The sequence below is a fragment of the Notamacropus eugenii genome, chromosome 1, assembly GCF_028372415.1.
Source record: "Notamacropus eugenii isolate mMacEug1 chromosome 1, mMacEug1.pri_v2, whole genome shotgun sequence".
NCBI classification, from domain to species: Eukaryota; Metazoa; Chordata; class Mammalia; order Diprotodontia; family Macropodidae; genus Notamacropus; species Notamacropus eugenii.
Genome location: NC_092872.1, coordinates 481492579 through 481513447, shown reverse-complemented (window position 1 = coordinate 481513447; position 20869 = coordinate 481492579). Strand labels below are relative to the sequence as shown.

Below are 20869 nucleotides of genomic sequence, written 5' to 3'. Positions count from 1 at the left end.
TAACATTTTAGAATTTGAAGTGATTGGAAAATATTCAGTTCCTTATTAGAGAGTTGGGGTTGTGAAACTGGAGTTCAAGAGCAAAACTGAGGATAAATATATAGGTCTGGGATTCATCCTCATAAATATAATTAAATCCATGTGAGAAGATGAGATAAAGAGGGAGGGAGAGACAGAGACAAAGACATGGAGACAGGTAGAGAACCAAAAGAACAAAGACATGAAAACACAGAAAATATCCAGGAAAGTAATGTGATGGGAAATAAGGTCAAATGCTGCAGAGAAATTAAAAAAAGAGGTATGGCAATTAAGAAAAGGCCATCAGATACAGTAATTTAGAGATTATTAGTGACTTTGGAAAGTTCTTGTACAGTGATATGTTCAGAAGCCAGATTGTAGTGGGAAAAAGAGAGGAGAGGAAGCAACGATAACAAGACATAGCCAGCTTTTTCTAGGACTTGAGCTAAAACGCAGGAGCAATATAGGACAAAATCTTGAAGAATTGGTAATGTCTAGTGAGAGTCATTTATGGACAGGTGAGATGTAAGCAAATTTGTAGGCAATAGTTAGAGACTGAATGTTAGTAGTCACATTTTTCTGGAGAAGGCAGAATTAGCTAGAGCTAATATAAATGATTTTAGATGTCTGCTGGAAATCCAGGTTGAGATATATGAAAGGCATTATGAGACGAAAGACTAGAGGTCAGCAGAGAGGATAGGGCAGGAAAGGGATTCATAAACAGAGATGGCAATTGAATACATGGAAACTGATGCAATCACCAAGTGTAGTAGAGAGGGAGAAGAAAAGAAAGTCTAGGGTGGAACCCAGTGAGACCCTGACAGTTAAAGTGTGTGATCTGAATGAAGAATCAGCAAAGAAAACTGCAAAATAGTCTGATTGCCTATTCCACAGGCAACAAACTTCTCTTCATTCTAAACTTTTTCCTCTCTTACTCCTTCCACCTTCTGGCTACTACAGATATCTGGTACCCTTCTGATGACACATAATATTCCTGACTACCCTTGCTACTACTGGTTGCACCTTCATTCATTGTCTCAGTTCACTGACTGAAGTGGGAGAGTTGGAATGTTCCTTTGCTCCCCAATGCCACTACATCTAAGTAGTTATATGGAAGTTAGTTTATATGGAATATTCCACATAGTTTATTCCATTTAGTTTATATGGAATATTCCTTTGCTCCCCAATGCCACTTCCAAGTTCTCTCCCTACTTTGATCAGTCAGATCACTTTGATCTCCTCCTTTGAGAATCATGGGATTCATCTCTATTACCCAATCAAAATCCTAGTAGTTGTTATATAGACATCCAGATTACTCCCCTTTCTTCCTCAATGAGTTTGGTACATGGCTCACATATTTTCTCTTCTCAGTTCCTGTCCTCATATCTGGAGTCTTCAAAATACATACTGACTTTGACTCCAAAACCCTAGTCACTCAATTACTCAACTTACTTCCCATGACCTACAAAGATTTTTTTTTTCCCATTCGACCACTTCCTTCTCATCCTAGTGCCTTAATTTTGTCTGTACAGAAGCTTTTCAGTTTCAAGTAATCCAGATTGTCTATTTTATCTTTTGTAATTTCCTTTACCTCTTGACTGGTTAAGAATACACCTCCTATCCATAGCTGCAAGAGATTTTTAGTCTGTTTCTCTTCTAATTTTTAAAAGTAAATGATTGTTAATATTAACATAGCATATATATTGTAAAAAATGATGTAAAGTGTTGGTTTAAGCCTAATTTCTATATATGGAAGTGATTGTTGAACACTGAAAACAAATAAAATAATTTAATTTTTTAAAAAAGAAAGTAAACAAATAGGAAAAACTCATTTTTCATTTGTTAACTAGCCTCAACATGGCTGTTGTCTGTGTTAATGAGTGATTTAATGAGTCCAATTTAAAATGATCTTCTTGTCTAGGTGAGATAGATGTCCTGGAAAGTATTCTTACAGATATCTCATGGATGTATCAAAGACTTCTTTGATATACCCCAAGAAAAACAACCACCACCAACTCCCTTCCCCCTCCCCCAATTAAAAAAATCTCATTTTCTCCAAATGTCTTCTCAGCAGAGAGTTAAGCATAACTCCACAGAGGAATCGTTGAATTAGACATCCCCAAGACCTGGGTTTAGACACCTTGCTGCCTCAGATACTTAGGTGTGTGACCCTAGGCAAGTCACATAACTTCAACATTCTTGTATGGGAATGCCAGTGTACTTTGTTTGAGGATTATTATAAAGATGAAATGAGATAATTTATATGAAGTTGTATACATATGTCAGATATTAAGATTACCTTCTACTCATCTTTTCCTTAGAATTCAGATTTAAAATGGTCCTGGAACATATTGTTAGCCTATTACCATATTTTAGTAATTTAACATTCTGAGTATTATTTATTACAAGGGAATAAAATGCTTTTTTGTAGTAAAAAAAATACAATTACTAATTGGTTGTGTTTTTTTAAAATATTTTTTCTTAGGTCTTAAAAATGTTAGGAAAAAATCTGTTTGTAATAATAAGTAACTGTCTTATGATTCAACAATGAATTCAGAGATGGCTTTTTATGTTGTATTGTTCAAATAAACAAGCAGCAGCCCATGGAAACAAAAATAGGGGTTCCATGTTAGAAGTTCCCTAGAACAATAGTATGTTCTTAGGTGACAATACAGAATGGGATTCATAAGTGATTACTGATCTATAGCAGCTGGGCCCTGGTGAAGAAAGAGTAAGATGCTACTGTATTCCTGCTGTAGCCCTTATAGAGTTTGACACAATATTATTTTTATGTTGCTTTTTAGTTCCTTTCTATTTTTACAAATGTTCTGATATTCTGTAACTATAGGAAAAGATTTTTAGATAATCAATTAATAGCTTTATATAAACATTTTTTTCAACAAAAACCCTCAAGATGATAAGCTAAAGATTCTCCCTCAAAAGAAAGCTTATCTCCTTTTCTTCTACTCAGCAAACCTTTTGGCTTGGTTTTGTCTATTTCTCCTTATTCAGCTATTTCTTCAATGCATACCTAGTAGAATCATTAAGATTCAAAATCTACGTTGGAAACAACACAAACTGCATCATGAGACAATTATTTTAATACTCTTTTAAAATCTGTTTTATAGCCAAAGGAGGACATTAGAAGGAGAAGAACTAGATTCATTTCTAAATAGATGGAGCTGTGTAACTTCTTGTTGCCCCTTGTTAGTTTCTGGCTATTATGAGTTAAATATTCTATGATATTATATTCAAATATTTATTGTCAAGGAAATGTCTCCTTGTATGTTGTACACAGATTAAAATTTGAACTTTTTAAGAAAGTAATTTTCAGAATTGTTTTCATAAAAATATATCCTTTAAGGTTGTTATCTCTTTTTAAAAAGTGGGGGAAGAGGGGTATGGAATAGCAGCTAAAAATATTTGGGGAAATAGAATTTAAGAATTTTTAAAAGAAATTAAAAGATTAGCACTATCTCTCATTTTCTGCTTTATTTAATACTAGATTAACAGATTATGAAACTGAAGGTATTCTGTAAATATCATTGACAAAGATTTGTGAATCTGAGTTCTTATTTTAGGATCAGATGGAATATATATGTAGGTGGTATAGCTGTTATTTTAACAGGGAGGGGTCTTTCTTCTCCTAGAGTTTTTTTGTTTCTGTTTTGTTTTGTTTTTGAAGAAGAGGGAGTTTGGATATTTTTTTCATGCTGAATTTAAAGGAAAGCCAAGACATATGAGCAGGAAGAGAGCTAATAGGAGGCTTAGCTGCTTCCCCACCCCCCCAAAAAAGTGGTAACTAAAATAAGCAGATTGTAGACAAGAAAAAAGTAGTTTAATGGTGAGAACAGCCAACTGAAAGCTCTGAGCAAGAAGGAAAAAAACTTAGGGAAATTCAGTTGGAAATGTTAAGAACATCACCTTCATTTGGAAAGTTTTATGGTACAAATAGAGAATAAAATAAAGGAACTAGGTATAAATTAGCACCTAGGGGTTTTCACCCAATGATGTGACTAAATTTTGTCAAGGAAGTGAAAATCAGTATCTGGCTAAATACTTACATACAAAGGCAGGAAACCAATAAAGTTTGTGAAGAAGGGGAGAGGAAATGATGCTTGATGCTATCAACTATGCTGACATAAAATGAAACAAACCTTGATGGTTTATTTTATTTAGGCTTTTCATTTGAAAGGCCAACAAATAAAAATGGGCTTTTCCTAAAATAATGAAAGAAGGCAGAATATCTTTTCCATGTTGTTTATGGTTTCTAAGTCTTGGCCTTGTTATCACCCTCTTAGTGCATCATTGCCACACACCGCATGTGTTACAAAAGTTAATGAAATGCTATATGTCAAGGCAGCCTGGCATAGAGGATAGAGGAAATACATCAGGTTCAGTGAGAACTGAGGTTTAAATTCTCATTCTAATATCTAGATATATGACACAATGAGCAAATTACTTAATCTCTCAGTTTACAAGGCAACTTTCTAAGATGACATATTATAGACGAATTGAGGATCTGGATGGAATTGGCATGTTGGTAATGTCCAACCCTTTGTGAGCCTATTTGGGGTTTTCTTGGCAAAAATATTGGAGTGGTTCACTATTTCCTTCTCCAGTTCATTTTACAGATGAAAAAATTGAGGCAGACAGGGTTAAGTGATTTGCCAACAGTCACCTTACACTGGTGTGATCACAGGTCTAGACCACTGGTCCAAAAAGGTGTGTGTATTTATACATATTGTAATGTTAATGGGTTGGGAAGATCTTTCCCTTCCATTCATAGGCTTATGTGACCTGCTTTGAGCTCATGTCCAGCTGACTGCTGTGATAGAGACTGAGTCACATGGCATGGTGGGAGGAGCTTGCCAAATGGCAGGAAGGGTGGAACAGGAAAAGAGAGTGAGGCAGAGCTGGGACAGAGCAGCTAGCAAGAGTGAGAGAAGGAGGAATGTTGCCTAGGGGTGCTTGTTTGTGGGGAGGCCTAACAGAGGGAAGGCTTGGGGATGTTGGTACTTCCTGGATTGGTGATGTGTATAAACTTCTTTGTTATCATGGTGGAATTGGCTCTCTGATATCTGCATAAACATTTTGGTTTTGCCTTTGAGGAAGAGAGTTATTTACATTTTGTGAATTTATCCTGGAAATACTCATGCATATTCATAGTTGCTGTTGTGGGTATTGACTTGACAGTTACACATATACAGTAAAAACACATACCCACCCCAGTAAAAAATAAAACAAAACATGCTACATAAATAATGCAATAGGCTCTAATTCTGGTTCCCCTGTCTTTCCCCCAGTTACTAGTTCAATCCTCTCCAAGTTTGCTTTTTATTTGTCTTATACAGACCCATGTATGTATGTATGTATGTATATAGTTTCTCCCCTCTTTGGAGAAATGGTGTCAAAAAAAAGTGTCAAAAGCTACAGAGATCAAGAATGATGAAAATTGATGAAAGGCCATTCATTAGATTTGTCAATTAAGTGATCATTGGTGTCTTTGGAGATAGCAGATTATGTTTAACTACTTGGCTCTCCAAAAATTGAAGTCACACTTTTATGTTAAATCTGAATTATTAACATTTTCCTCTATCACTTTCTTAGGTCTAGAGAATCAAAAAAGCATTAAACAAAGACCTGACTTTTTAGCATTTGCTGACTTATGAGGTGTAAATACACTTGATTAACAATAACCAGTAAGAGCTGGCTCCAGCATGCTCCTGGTCTGAAGTCTGACTGAAGAGAGTTAAAAAGAGAGTGAAAGAAAGGAAAGTGGAGGTACTGATTATAGATAGCCTCCTCAAGAAATTTAGTCACAAAAGGTAAGAGAGGTACAGGAGGATAGCTAATAGGAATGAAAAGATCTAGTGAGAGTTCTTTGAGGATAAGATCTTTGTGGTGTGTACTTGATTTCATGTGTTGGTTAGTTTTACTGACCTACTTTTTCCCTTCCCTTTTTTATTGTTTTTACGGAGTGGCTCTAAGCCGTGAAATGGGAAGGGATATACTTGCAAATTAAAGTAATGTAAAAACAAAAGATGGCATTTTAAAAAATATTTTTTTTTATTAAATTAGAGTAAGAAGAATAAACAATTCTGAAGAATTGAGAGAGATTCTATGCAATATATGATGGTTTTGGGCTTGACTCAGCTGGGTATAGTGGTTCAGTTTCATGCTCAGAATGAAATGAGAAACTCACGCCTTGTAAGGAATGTTCCCCAGCAATAGCATCGAAAGGATAGTCAACATAGACCCAGCACTGGTTGAATTGGGTATAGCTATCCTTGCTTTCATCTTTGCCACTATGGTGTTTCCAGTTGCAAGGATATATTGACTTGAGAAGTGGGAAGTCCCCCAACCCTGAGGAATACAGACTACTAACTTTGCTGTTTCTTAGGAACCAGGAAATTACAATCAATGATTTGAGCCTCGGTCATTGGACCAATTCAATCTTGAGACTGGTTTCAATGCTCTTTTGAGGAAAAAATTGACGTATGTGAAAGTGCTACTGCTATGAGTCCAACCAGATTAGTAGTAGATATTGCTCCTACTGCTTTTTCAGTTAAATGATAAAGAAGATCAAGTTAAGATCCAGCAGAGAAACAAAGATGTATACATTTGCTATAGATATTTTGAGAAAAGCAGAGTTGCAAAAGACAGAATTCAATATAAAGGGTAGAGAGCTCCCCTAAGGAGTACCTAATTATAGCAGATTTAAAAATGAAGTTTAAAATAAACAGTTTTTTAATGTTTTAAGTTTTTTTAATGATTATTTTGCTGAATGAGTAAATCCATTTCTTTGCACTTTCCATGAATGGAAACCAAAGAGTGTTATGTTTTTGTTTTTCAAAGGCAAGGCAACAAGCTCAGTTACGGCATCAGATGGCGGAGGACAGCAAGGCAGATTACTCATCTGCTCTTCAGAAGTTCAACCATGAGCAGCGTGAACATTATTGCACTCACATACCCAGCATCTTCCAGGTAAGAGAGTTTTGTTTTTTGTAAATCATGTTCACTGCTGTGACCGTAACTTACAAATCCGTATAATTCAACCTTCTCCCTGAGCCAAATAATTTTTTTTAACTGAGTAGCACAGAACGTTAAGATCTGAAAAGTTTTGGTTCTAAAATTTTCAAGGAATAAGTGGAGTGATGCACCAAAGATCTGTTTTAAAATGTGTCTTTTGGAAAGAATTTGGGGTTAGTTTTTAAACTTATAGGAAAACAGTAATATCTTACCTACCTTAAAGGTTGATAATGTTGATGTCTTACTGATGCCTCGGATTTATTTAGCCTGAGAATGCCCATATTCTACTCTAGCATTTTAAAACCTTCACAGAGATATGAAACTCAAACAGGGGTTGACAGCCAATTCTTTCTTTCAATTTAGTTTTGATTCATTTTTACTTGAGTGGGAATATTACAGAAAATTAATAGTTTTATAGGTAGATTTGTTAACAGAAATAGTAAATTTCTATTTCTTGTTGCAAACACACATGGCCCTATATAAACTCCACTAATATGAACAGCAAAGTTTTCTCCAAATTTAGGGAACACTGATTTTATTTAAATTATAATGGAAGCAGTGAGTAAAAGCAGTTATTCATATATAGACTTTTCTTGTGGCAAATAATGGGAAAGCTTAAAACATTAGATGTTAAATTCAGATTAATAAGGTAATGTGCTAAAAAATAAAGCATCATTGATGTTTGAAATCTTATTACTATCAGATTTGGGAGTGATCTGTGTAATATGAATGATAATTATGTTTTTAGACCACTTTTTATTCTCCAAAGCAGTGGTGTCAAACTAAGATAGAAATGGATCCCTCCTGGCTGCACATTGATTTAGAGAGTTTTGTGGGCCACAGTCTGTGAGTATGACACCTGCTGAAAAACATGTCCTGTATTTAGATGCAGTTAACTGATTAGTGGCTCTCTTTTATTCTTTATCTCTGAAAGAACCTCTTAAATGTTACCATCCTGTAGAAATAAAGTTTTCTTAAATACTAGAAAAATATGTAAATTGATCATATGCAAAATATTATATTTCAGAAAATACAAGAGATGGAGGAAAGGAGGATAGTCAGAATTGGGGAATCAATGAAAACTTATGCTGAGGTGGATCGCCAAGTAATACCAATCATTGGGAAATGTCTGGATGGTATAGCAAAGGCAGCTGAATCTATTGATCAGAAAAATGTAAGTATTGAACTTTGGTTATAGAGCCAATAATGTGTTTCAGTGTATGGGGGCTTAATTATTTTTAAATGCTTCCCAGACTCTGGGTTTCTGTATGTGGGAGAACATTGGGAAAGTGATATATGCTCTACATTTTTGATCTTTATGCAGAATTTTGTCATTCTTCTTTATAAGAACGAATTATTTAGTTTGTTGTGGAAAGCATTGCCTTTTCGCAGTTTAGTGTATAAGTCCTTTTTGCCTTTCAGAAAACATGAGTGTTATCTTCATTCAATTTATTTAACAGTTATCAGATTAGATTCTATTTTTGTGGTATATCTTAATTTCTTCTTTGCTAATTTGAAGAGGCTTGCTGTTTTTCAGTTTCTTTAAATTGCAATCATAGTAGTTTTCTTCAGTTTTTGCAAATATTTGTATTTGAATGTTGGGATAACTGTATCAGTTGTCCTGTTTGGTTTCTTTATTCTCATATACATACAAATATATAGATGAGGACGTTATTTCTTGGCTGTGTATAATATTACCACTAGGTCAATTTCCTAAGCCTGTTCTTTGAGAACCCTCTTTCTTACTGAAGATAGATAAGGAGTTAGCTCCTAGGAGAGCAGATGGTAGTGTTAATACCTGAAGGTTACATAAAGTAAAGTCATACCATAATACTTTCAGACTAAATCCAACAATAGGTGGGGTTTTTTAGTTTGTTTTGGGGGTGGGGATACTTTAAGGAGGCAAAAGAACAGGATAAAATAAGAGACAGAAACCAGAAGAAAAGGAGAAGTAGGAAAAGAAGCCTGTGTTAGAGAGCTGTAAGAAATGTAGAGAGGAAAGCTCATTCAATGGGAAGAGATGGATGGATTACTTACTGTAAGAGCAAGCAATGGAGAATGAAGAGGAAGTTTGTTAATAAAAATTGAAGTTTCAAATGTCACAGTAGAATGACTAGCCAGGAGAGAATAGGTAGGGACCACAGTTAGGATGGACAGGGTTGAGAGAATGAAATCTGCTAAGAATTTGAGGGGAAGTTAGTAGTGCTTATGCCCAGGACTATAAATCTGGATGAAATGTTGGGAAAAGAAGCTTGAGAGGGGAAGTAGTAGAATGTGTTAAGCACTGGGGAAGTGAATGGGAGCAGGTAGAGATTAAGTCAAACATAGGATCTAGGCTTCTTAGAATTTGAAATCTGGTGATGGTGGGAAATTCAACTAGAATAAAAATCTCTATATTGGGTGGCTCAAAGTATTGAAAGCTTGTTTCTGGCCATGTTTGCATATGAAAGACAGGAACTGAAAACTGAGAACAAAGGACTTCTAAGGGACACAAAGATGTTTTCAGCAGCTCCACCTAGCCATTTTGTTTTTTACCTTCCCTACCTCCGCGATAAACCCTTTGGATAAATGAGATGGGATGCTGACAGAATACTCAGTGTCTTAGACTCAAATAGTTGTCATTATTTGTTGGAATACAGTCCCCCAGTGTGGTCTGAGAGGGACTTCAGATTGACAACCAGAAACTGGAGAATTAAAGAGGAGTTTTTAACCCTAATTCATATAAAGAAATATGGCAGGTACTTGGATACTACTAGCCATGAGAAAATTATTTCATAAGACAGCTAAATGTCTGTGGTCTCTAATTATCTAGCTGACTTGTCTGTTCTAAAAGTATGTAGGTAAACTATGACCCCAGGATCTGACCAGACTCTTTCCCTATGAAGAACTAATTTTTTTCCCCTAGTCCAGTACCTGGTCTTATGATGGCCTCCCCTGTACACTAAAGAATATAAAACTTGGCTTCTGGACAATAAACTTTTTTTTTTAAAAAGGATGACAATAGCAAAGTGAACTCTGCCTTATATAAAAGAGACAGCACTTAATTTGAAGAAGAACTAGCTGAGGTCCAGTAGAGGGCAACAATGAGAATAGCCCGAGTGGAGAGAGAATAAAAGCAAAAGGGGGAGTGAGGAGGGTTTGGAGGGAATAGTGAGGGCCCATCTGAGAGTCGGACCAGCAAGAGAATAGCTGTACTAACCTCCCCAGAAGGCATCGGTGTTCCTGCACTTTCAAAGGTAGATGAGTGGGATGAACCTGCGTGCATGTGTGTGCCCTGCTGTCTAGATCCCTGAGTGTCTATTCTTCCCACTGGCAACATGTGAATTTTTAAAGAGAGTAAGCCCCAGTTTTATGGGGGAATAGGCAGAGCTCACCTGCAGCAGCTACAATGCAAAATAGAATATAAGCACATAACAGGCATACAAAGAAGTTGCAGTGCTAAATCCAAGGAATGAAAAGTTATTTCTGTCTTGGGTGATGAAGCTTTTTCAACAAATGAAAACAGAAAGGAGGTGAAAAAATCCAGGGGAGGCCATCCCTTTTGGTAGGCTTCAAATAAAATCCAGTGTGGAATAAATGCTTCATTTAGTTTGAATTACCTTCAGTTGGCTTTACTGAAAGCATTTTTAGTGTATCCAGCCATCAGTGATGAATAATAGTGTGGGTTTTTTTCCTTATATCTACAGTGGGTGCTTGAAAGTGAATTCTACTAATCCTCATTCTTTGCTCAGCTAAAACTGTACATCAGCCTGTACAAAGAGCTTTAGGTATATGAGACCAGGCAAATTTAAAGTGTGAATATCCTTCTTTAATTTCCAAATTATATTTGGCCCATTACCAGTGGAAAACTTTGTTCAAGTGTAATATGATAGGATCAGTCTTATAATGTTTGCGGTATTATAATAAATATTCATTGATTGTTAAATAACAGCCATTAAAGGCAAACAACTGATGATAAGCAAATTTTATTTTGTGAATGGTGTTAATAAGAAACATTCCATAATTTATACTGTAATTGTATTTATTCAAGAAACCTGATAGATTATCTTGTAAAGAATCAACCAACAATATATGTTTGGGTTGAGTTTTTTCCTTAATGAGAGATAGAGAGAAGCAGTAAAAAATGCATTAGACTTAAAGTTGGAGGATCTGGGTTTGAATTCTGCCCTGACACTTAATATGTGACCTTGGAGATTTGCATGAACTGATGCTGAGTGAAGTGAGCAGAACCAGGAGAACATTGTGAACAGTAACAGCAACATTGTGCAATGATGAACTATCATAGACTTAGCTCTTCTCAATAATACAATGATCTAAGACAATTTGAAAAGACTCATTATGGATATCCACATCCAGAGAAAGAAGTATGGTGTCTGAATGAAGATCAAATCATACTGTTTTCACTTTTTTTGTTCTTTGTTGTTTCTTTCTCATGATTTTTTCCTTCTGTTCTGATTTTTCTTTCACAACATGACTAAAATGGAAATATGATTAATATGATTGTACATGTATAACCTCTATCAGATTGCCTGCTGTCTTGGGGAGGGGCAAAAGTGGATATTGAAAACTATCTTTATGTGCAATGGGGGAAAATTTTTTTTAAAAATGCAACCTTGACAAATCACCTAAGATCTTTAACCTTCAGTTTCCTTAACTGTAAAATAAGACATTTAGACCAACTGACTTATAAAGTCCCTTCTAGCTCTCAATCTATGGTCCTTAATTAGTTGTAACCTTTTCTGCAAGCAAGAAAATTCTTATGCTGATTTTGTGTTACACAGTTGAAGTCAGCTAACATTACTCTTCAAAGATGCAAAATATTTTTAAACATTTAATTCTGTATATATTTTCTGAATGCACACAAAATAAAACATTTAATATAGTATATCCCCATTATGCTTGACTTCTCCCATACCCAATTCTTTTCTGTATTCTACATATATTTTGTACCATATTTATTCTTCAGAATAAATCTTATATCTATCACAATTGAATTCATCCAGAAATGTTGCAATTAAATCAAATGCTTTCTTTTTTTCTGGAGTCATGTATAGTGTATCTCTTTCCTAGGTTTATTTGCTCTGATCTCTGCCCCCTCCCTGTCTTTGTTTTTTCAAATAATATTTTATTTTTTCCCCAGTTACATGCAAAGACAATTCTTATCACTCACTTTTTAAAAGATTCTGAGTTCCAAATTTTCTCCCTCCCTCCCTTTCTTCCTGATCTGGTAAGTGATTTGATATAGGTTATACTTGTTCAATCATGCAAAATATATTACCATATTAGTCATGTTGTGAAAGAAGACACATGAGGAAGCAAAAAACTAAAAAATACAGAGGGTAAAAAATAGTATGCTTCAACCTGCATTCATATTCCATCAGTTCTTTCTCTGGAAATGGACAACATTTTTCATCCTGAGTCCTCTACAGTTGTCTTGGATCATTGTATTGCTGAAAATAACCAAGCCACTCATAACTGATCATCATACAGTGTTGCTGTTACTGTGTACAGTGTTCTCCTGTTTCTGCTCAATTCACTTTGCATCAGTTTGTATAAGTCTTTCCAGGTTTGTGTGAAATCAGCTTTCTCATCATTTCTTATAACACAGTAATATTCCATTATAATCATATACTACAAGCTTTTCAGACATTCACCCATTGATGACCATCCCCTCAGTTTCCAATTCTTTGCCCCTACAAAAAAAGAACTGCTATAAATATTTTTATACAGATTGGTCTTTTCCTTCTTTTTGGGATTTCTTTGGGATACAGACCCAGTAGTTGCTAGATCAAAAGGTATGCACAGTTTTATAGCCCTTTGGGCATAGTTCCAAATTGCTCTCCAGAATGGTGTAATCAGTTTGCTTGCATTACTGTCTCAATTTTCCCACGTCCCCTCCTATATTTCTCATTTTCTATCATGTTAGCCAATCTGATAGATGTGAGGTGGTACCTCAGTTATTTTAATTTGCATTTTTCTAATCAACAGTCATTTAGAGCATTTTTTCATATGACTATAATTTGGATTTCTTTATCTAAAAACTGCCTATTCATATCCTTTGACTGTCATTTGGGGAATGACTTATAGTCTTATAAATTTGATTCAGTTCTCTGTGTATCTGAGAAATGAGATCTTTACATAGAAACATGCTGTAAAAATTATTTCTCATCTTTCTACATTCCTTCTAATCTTGATTGCATTGATTTTGTTTGTGCAAAACCTTTTTAGTTTAATATGGTCAGTTGTCCATTTTACATCTAGTAATGAAGTTCTTCTCTTCTCCATAGATCTAACAGGTAAACTATTCCTTGCTCTCCTAATTTGCTTATGTTATCACCCTTTATATTTAAATAATGTACCCATTTTAACAAAATGTTGGTCTATACCTGGTTTCTGCCATACTGATTTCCATTTTTCCAACATTTTTTTGTCAAATAGTGAGTTCTTGTCCCAAAAGTTGGGGTCTTTGGGTTTATCAAATACTATATTACCGTGGTCATTCGTTACTGAGTCTTGTGTACCTAATCTATTCCATTGATCCACCCTTCTGTTTCTTAGCCAGTACCAGATAGTTTTTATGATTATAGCTTTATAATACAGTTTGAGATCTAGTACAGCTATGCCACCTTCCTTCACATTTGTTTTCATTAATTCTCTTGATATTCTTGGTCTTTTATTCTTCCAGATGGATTTTGTTATTATTTTTTCTGTCTCTGTAAAATAATTTTTTTAGTTTGATTGGTATGGCACTGAATAAATAAATTAATTCAGGTAGAATTGTTATCTTTATTATATTGGCTTGACCTACCCATGAGCAATAAATATTTTTTAACTGTTTAAATCTGACTTTATTTGAGTGAAGTGTTTTGTAATTGTGTTTATCTAGTTCCTATATTTGTCTTGGAGGATATACTATCTTTTTTTTTTTTATCGGATATACTATCTTTTAAAAATAAATATTTTAACATTTTTTATAACAGGGGTTTTACTTTTCTTTCATTCTCAATGAGAGAGAGGTGGGAAGCAGAGAAGAAGGATTTTTATTGATTAAAATATAAATTTTAATTTAAAAAAGAAGTGTTTTATTTATGTTTTTCTGTTTTTTCTTTTCCCAATACTTCCCAGACACTCCCCCAATGCACTCCAATAAATAGTCCCCCTTGTATCAAATAAGTACTGTCCAAGAAAATGAAACCAACACATTGACCATGTCTAAAAAGGATCACTTCATTTCACACATTTATTACACCACCACTCTGCTATTGTAGAAAGCATGCTTCACCTTCAGTATTCTGAAATCACAAATGATCACTGCATTGATCAGAGTTCTGAAGTCTTTTCAGTTTTGTTTTTCTTTATGTCTTGTGCTCATTGTGTAATTGTTCTCCTGGTTATTTAGCTTTGTAAGAATTCATACAGCTCTTCCCAGGTTTCTTACCTCTTAAAGAGATCTCTGTGGTAGTGTTCTTATTGCTAGAGTTGTATAGTCAATAAGTCAGTGTTATTCAACATATCTTATTAATCCTAGAACTAAGTATAGAACATAATGGACAATTGTTTTCTAGAATTGCCAAAGCAAAATTATTTAAATTAAAATTTTTTCCTTTTTAGTATTTAAGTGATATTATCTTTGCACATTGACAGTATCTCAAAGGTGGAATGGATACTTATAATTTCATTCAAAATCTAAAATTATATTAAGAATCATTTGTTCTGATTTATGTTTTCTTCAGGTGATCTTTAATGAAATAAATGTCTTTTCTTTCTGTTAATATGGCTGGTGTATAATACATACCCATATTCTGCAATGCTGTTTTTATAGTTTCAGTAAGTTGTATTTGGGATAATAAATGTTGTGAGGAGATTTTTATTCCATGATTCATTCAACTAAAAATAAGAGAAAAAAAGTTATATTTTTGCATAGCTTTGGAGTTAGGAAAAAAGCTAACTTTTGCTCATGAAAAAATATCTGCTAATATGATTGTTTTTAAAAAAAAAAAAAAAGACCAGTGCTTAATTTTGTTCTGGAATCTATTTATAGAACTTTTAAGCAATCTAACATCACCACAGAGAAAGTAAGCCATGTTCATTAACTTTTAAAATGAACCTGCTTGAGCTTTCCTTCTGCATTTCTGGCAGTAGTTCTCTCCCATCTAATCATGTGATACTTTATATTCTTTTATACTCTCATAAATGCTCTAATTTATATTTATTTGTTGTATATTTCTTATCATGTTTACTAGATTGTAAGCTTCTTGAGGACAAGAACCATGTCTTATATGTCTTTTATCTCCCTTTCCTTCACCCCTCCTCCTTGTATAAGTACTGCACATTGCACCTTGTACATATTTGGTGTTTAATAAATATTTCAGTCAATAAATCTGTTGTAAATGTAATTTTTTATCAGTGTCTATCTAGAACAACAGACTAGCAAGCCTTTTGCTTTACAAATTTTTCTGCATGAGACAATTGCTTTGAGATATTTTGATAGGATAACATTTTTTTCTGATGAAATTTGGTGGTAGTTGTATATATTCAGCATGTCTTTTTAATTAAGTAGTCCTTAATAACATTCTTTTTCCATATGTAAAATGATGGTGAGAAAGTGCCTGTCAATCAACTATTTTGTACAACATTGTGTACATCAAGCCAATCGGTTTAATAGCTCACACTTATTTGTGGCTCTTTAAGATTTACAGAGAACTTTATAGGTACTGGATGTGTAGTTTGACTACAAAATCTAATTATCCTAGCAAAGTCAAGATTTGTAATTCATTGTACGCTTATTTGAATGTAGATGTATTTTTTGTGTCATTTCAGGATTCACAGTTGGTAATAGAAGCCTACAAATCAGGGTTTGAACCTCCTGGAGATATTGAATTTGAGGATTATACACAGCCAATGAAGCGTACTATATCTGAAACCAGTCTTTCAAATTCCAGAGGGGACAGCAAAACAGAGCTCAAATTTGCTAGCAAGTCCAAGGGAAAATTATGGCCCTTCATTAAAAAAAATAAGGTACTGCTGGTTTGAACTCTTGGGGTTTCAATGGCTCTTTGTTTTGTGATCTTTTTAACTAAGATTTTTAGATATTAAATTTCAGAATACAAAAAATGGATGTGTTGTTTTGTAACTTTTATCTTTAAAAAAGATGATTTCTAAATTGTGTTGCTTTTATTTATTGTGGATTGTTATGTCTTTGCCATGGCCATTTGTTTATAACTCAGATGCCATATGGTATTTACATTGTGTCATGCATACTAACAAACTGATTACTCTGGGCAGCTTTACATCACTATTTTCACATTTCTAAATTCTTGAAGCCTGTGTTAACTTGATTTGGGAAAAGGAATTCTGAATAAATTTTCCATAATACTTTTATTGAAACTTTATCATTCATTAACCCACTTTTGAACTCATGGTAACTTGTATCTGTGAAAAAATTTTTTTTATAGTTTTGACACTGGAATACAACTACATGGCAGCATTAACCTGGGGTTATACAATATGAGCAAGGCAGTGTTTCTACTCTATACTTAGAATAGTCTACCCATAATTCAGAAACACAAAAGATGATAAACCTTGCTGTTTTGTTGATACTAGAGTAATTTTGAGTGTCTCATAAATCTTCTTCCATTGATTTGTGTCAGTTCAGGTAGCTGAAAACTATTTCTTTTTTTACTTATCTTTAGAACTAGTAAGGAATAACTTAGTGAACTTCAGTTTGCATGTAAAAGTCTGCATGAGCTTTTTGTCAACTATTTCTTGCTGTTCTTTCTGTTGCATTACTTACTAAACCTTCACTTTTTATCATTTTGTTTTAACACATTTTACATGTTTTCTTTTGGACCATGGCATAAATATTTAATTGTTTGTGTTTTAATTGCTTTGTACTTCAAATATTATTTGATGCTTATTTTTGTTTTGTGTCTTCTTGTTTCTGGTTTTTACTCTCTCACGGCTCCATCTCTTATACGTAGCTTATGTCCCTTTTAACATCCCCCCATCAGCCCCCCCCACCTCCCCCTGCCTCTGCCTCACCCTCTGCTGTTCCCAACGGCCCCCAGTCTCCCAAGCAGCAAAAGGAGCCCCTCTCCCATCGCTTCAACGAGTTCATGACCTCCAAACCCAAAATCCACTGCTTCAGGAGTCTAAAGCGTGGGGTAAGTCCTGCTCTAGATAGCTGTTTGTCGCACGCTTTTGTTGCACTTTCTGTTCTCTGTACCAAGTTTTATTTGTGAATGACTATTGTGTTTCACTATAGCCTCAAAAAAGTAAGAGAAAGAAGAATCTGTGATCAATTGTGTTGAAGAATTTCACAATAAAGCCACAGAACTCATGCCTGTATATAATAACAGTACATGGAGGAATGATTCCCTACTTTTTGTCAAAAGTACATAAGACTTTAGTGTTTCACCTTGATCTTTACAAACTAGGTGAACTTAGTTATAGTTTTCATAACCGCTGATACACAAGAGAGGACAATATGTCACATTAGATTAAGAAAATAATTGTTTAACTCAGTTTGGCGATACACACACACACACACATATGTATTTTTTAACTTGTCCATTCATTCTGCATTTTATTAAGCATCTTCTATGTATGAATCATGTTTGAACAAGTTATTGTCAGGATTTTAGAGAATTACTATAAATCACCATGGAGCAAATAGCTATTTATGACAATTTAACAAGGACTGATAATGTACCTATTTATTAGAAAAGAATAAATCCAGGGCTCATCTTTAAAAGGAGGAAAGAACTGACCTGAAATCCATAATCAGTTGAATTTCAGATAAGAGTATCCTAAGAATCAAGTCATAACTCCTGTAGCATTGACTGCATGCATGACATGAGCATATCTAGTCTTTTGTAACATGGTTAGCCCCAAAGATGAATGTTAATTTTATCCCTTAATAGTTAGTGTTATAAACTCTGTCAGTCCCTGAGTGAGGATGTGCTTCTGTACTTTCCTCATAATTAGACATAACTTTTACCAGGAAGAAATTTATTATCATCACTGAATTGTTAATTGTGAATAGGTATTTCACCTATTTAGAAACACTGGTTTGAGAGAAAAGCATTCTTTAATGCTTAGTTAATTTTCTAGTAAAGGATTAAAATGGTCACATCTTTATTGAGAATACCTTTTGTTTGAAAATCTAAAGATGTTTCTCCCTCATTGTGAAAAGTACTGTCATAGTCAATGTACTTGTGGAGCTAGATAGTAATGAAATGAAATAACTTGCATTGCTTAACATGAAATAATAAATTAAGAAACTGAAATATGATAATTTGCCCAAAGATATCAAGGGAGCAACTTAGGATGTGAAATTTGAAGTATATGATTGCATTGTATTCAATGGTTAACAGTTGTGGAAAGGCAAGAGTCCACTGGTTCATGCCAGCCTTCATGTTTTCTGTCTTCTACCTTCCCTCCCTGTCAGTTGTTTCTCACCTTGTTTGTCATCAAAGAAATGCAAACATCTCATCATGGTGCTTTTGTTAGATTGTTAAGATTTTTTTCTTTTCTGTGCCTTCACGGTAAACCAGATAAACTTTTTTTTAAAATAAAAGCTAATTACTGAGCTTGTGATGAATACTTTCAAAATAAGTATGATCTTTGTATTTGCTTTTAATAATTTCATGTTGTATTTTTATACTTTCATATCATTTGTTAAATTGTATAGCATACTGCCTTTCCTCCTTTAGACATCCACAACCAATTGGACTTAATTGAATGCATTTGGTCTATGTGCCATAATTTTCTTTGAATGACAAAGGAAAGTTAAAAAAAAAACTAATTGTTATAACAGTATAAGAAAGTGATATCTAGAAAATATTATAATTGTCAAAACCAAATGTAACTTTATAAAGAAAGAGGGGTCTAATTTACTTTGCTTTTATTTTAAGAAAGGCAGCATTTAAATAACTTTAATCTTACTAAGAGTTGTTGAAAAAACTCCAGTGTAGTTTCATTATTTATTTGACAAATAAAAGTCAGCAATCATTTTTTATTCTCTGAATTGACCATCTTCAATTATAAAATTTTTGTTGAATTGAAAACAAATTTGTTAAATAGAAAAACATTTGATCCCATTTAGTCAGTTAATTTGTTTTTCATTTAGTTCAGATTTGACAATCTTTTGACTTCATTATCGTTGAGAGAAAGCAAGACATTAGAAGAAGCACATTACAAAAGAAAAGTTAGTAGGTCCCATTTGGGAAAATATTATTGAATGGGTCAAAACAAATTCATATAAAATATTTCAGCATGGAAAATTAACATCTATTTACCTATGTAATAATCTATAGAAACAGATTGTGATTACATTTTTAACTTATTCACAGTTTTCCCTTTTGTAATTGGGATTATAATTATTTTAAAGATCATTTACATGGAAAAATCATCCTAGGAGAGTTAGAAATTCATATGTTGAATTTCTTTTCAGGTACATATTTCTCAGAATCATAAGATTTTAGAATTGAAGGAAACTGCACAGATCATTTAGTCTGACCGCCTCATTTTGGAAATCTGTTTAGAGATCATTTAGTAATCATGTACTCATTTTACATGGAGACCCAGAGAGATGATGTCATTTTTCCTAAGATCACACAGAAGGTGGCAGATAGAGACCACAACCTAGGTATCCTGACCTTTAATTTAGTCTTCTTACATATTATATACTGTCTCATTTTTACCACTATAGTATAAAAGTATTTGCAGACATTTATAGAACAATTTGATTTCTTTCCTAAACATTTTAATAAACGAAGTCAAGGAGTTTTGTGTTTATTGTTTTCCTATGTATGTATGTATTTGTGAGTTTTTAAAGTGGGAGTTATTAATGCTGTCATAATGAAGTTTATTTCATTGACCATATTTTGTTGATCTGAACAACTTCCTTTATACATAAGGTGTGATACTTCAAAGTCTTTTCATTGGTGTATCCCCTAAACATTAGCCAATATTAATTCCTTCATCTTTATGCAAAAGATGAAATCAAAGTAAGACTAGACAGAATATTTTCTTTTGCTTTCATTGTTATGGGAATACATTGTTCCTTTTACCTGTTATTAATTAAGATATGAGTAAATGGGGGTTTTGTATCTTAAAATTCTCTTTAATAAAAAATTCTTTATTGTTGATCTTAATATTTCAAAGATATTTACCAAATGCTGTCAGACATTTAAATTATTGCCTTTTTTCCTTACTACAGAACCAGAAAAATGAGTTATCCTGTTGATTTCTGCTTGTCCCCTTTTAACAAATGTATATTTTCTCTTGCTGATTCATCGGCAGACTCAGTCTTTCTCTTTTCACAAAGAACTTATGAAGAGGACTATAGGGAAACCTACCTATGCCATTGAGGCTAGGGAATATGTTGTAAGTTTACATGTGATGATTGCACAGCCACTAACCCCATTTACCAGGCAACTACTGGGGAACCCAAATCCATTTTGGAAATAACTTGATTAACTGCTTACAATATGAAATGGCAACAGAGGTCACTTGGAGGGTCTTTGCATTTGAGTGTGGAAAAGAAAAACAAATTATACTACAGTGAAAGTGATCTTTTTGTTGATGATCTCACTTAGGAACTTAAAACAAAAGTTCATAGCCTCTGCAGCATACTCCAGTTCCTTTTTCTTCTTTTCAGTTCTAGTTCTAGAGAAGCTATTCCACTGAATTACAACTATCTTACAAAAGTACACATTGAGTGTGCTTGGACTTACTCTAATTATGGCTCTTTTACTCTTTATTGACCAGCTGAATTTCACAGAACTAGAGCATCATCACAAAGACCCTCCTTGTG

The 20869-nt window shown here is 33.8% G+C and overlaps 1 protein-coding gene across 15 annotated transcripts in view; it reads left to right on the top strand.

Moving 5' to 3' along the window:
* FNBP1 (formin binding protein 1) overlaps positions 1 to 20869 on the top strand; it is a 181128-nt gene that overhangs the window by 140564 nt on the left and 19695 nt on the right. For 8 of the 15 annotated variants that reach the window (XM_072632695.1, XM_072632692.1, XM_072632691.1 and 5 more), the window contains exons 7-10: positions 6877 to 7005; positions 8078 to 8224; positions 15871 to 16068; positions 17031 to 17213. In XM_072632695.1, the coding sequence (XP_072488796.1) occupies positions 6877 to 7005; positions 8078 to 8224; positions 15871 to 16068; positions 17031 to 17213 (657 nt within the window). The remainder of the gene's footprint in view (positions 1 to 6876; positions 7006 to 8077; positions 8225 to 15870; positions 16069 to 17030; positions 17214 to 20869) is intronic. The other 7 variants (XM_072632700.1, XM_072632702.1, XM_072632701.1 and 4 more) reach the window with 2 other exon arrangements.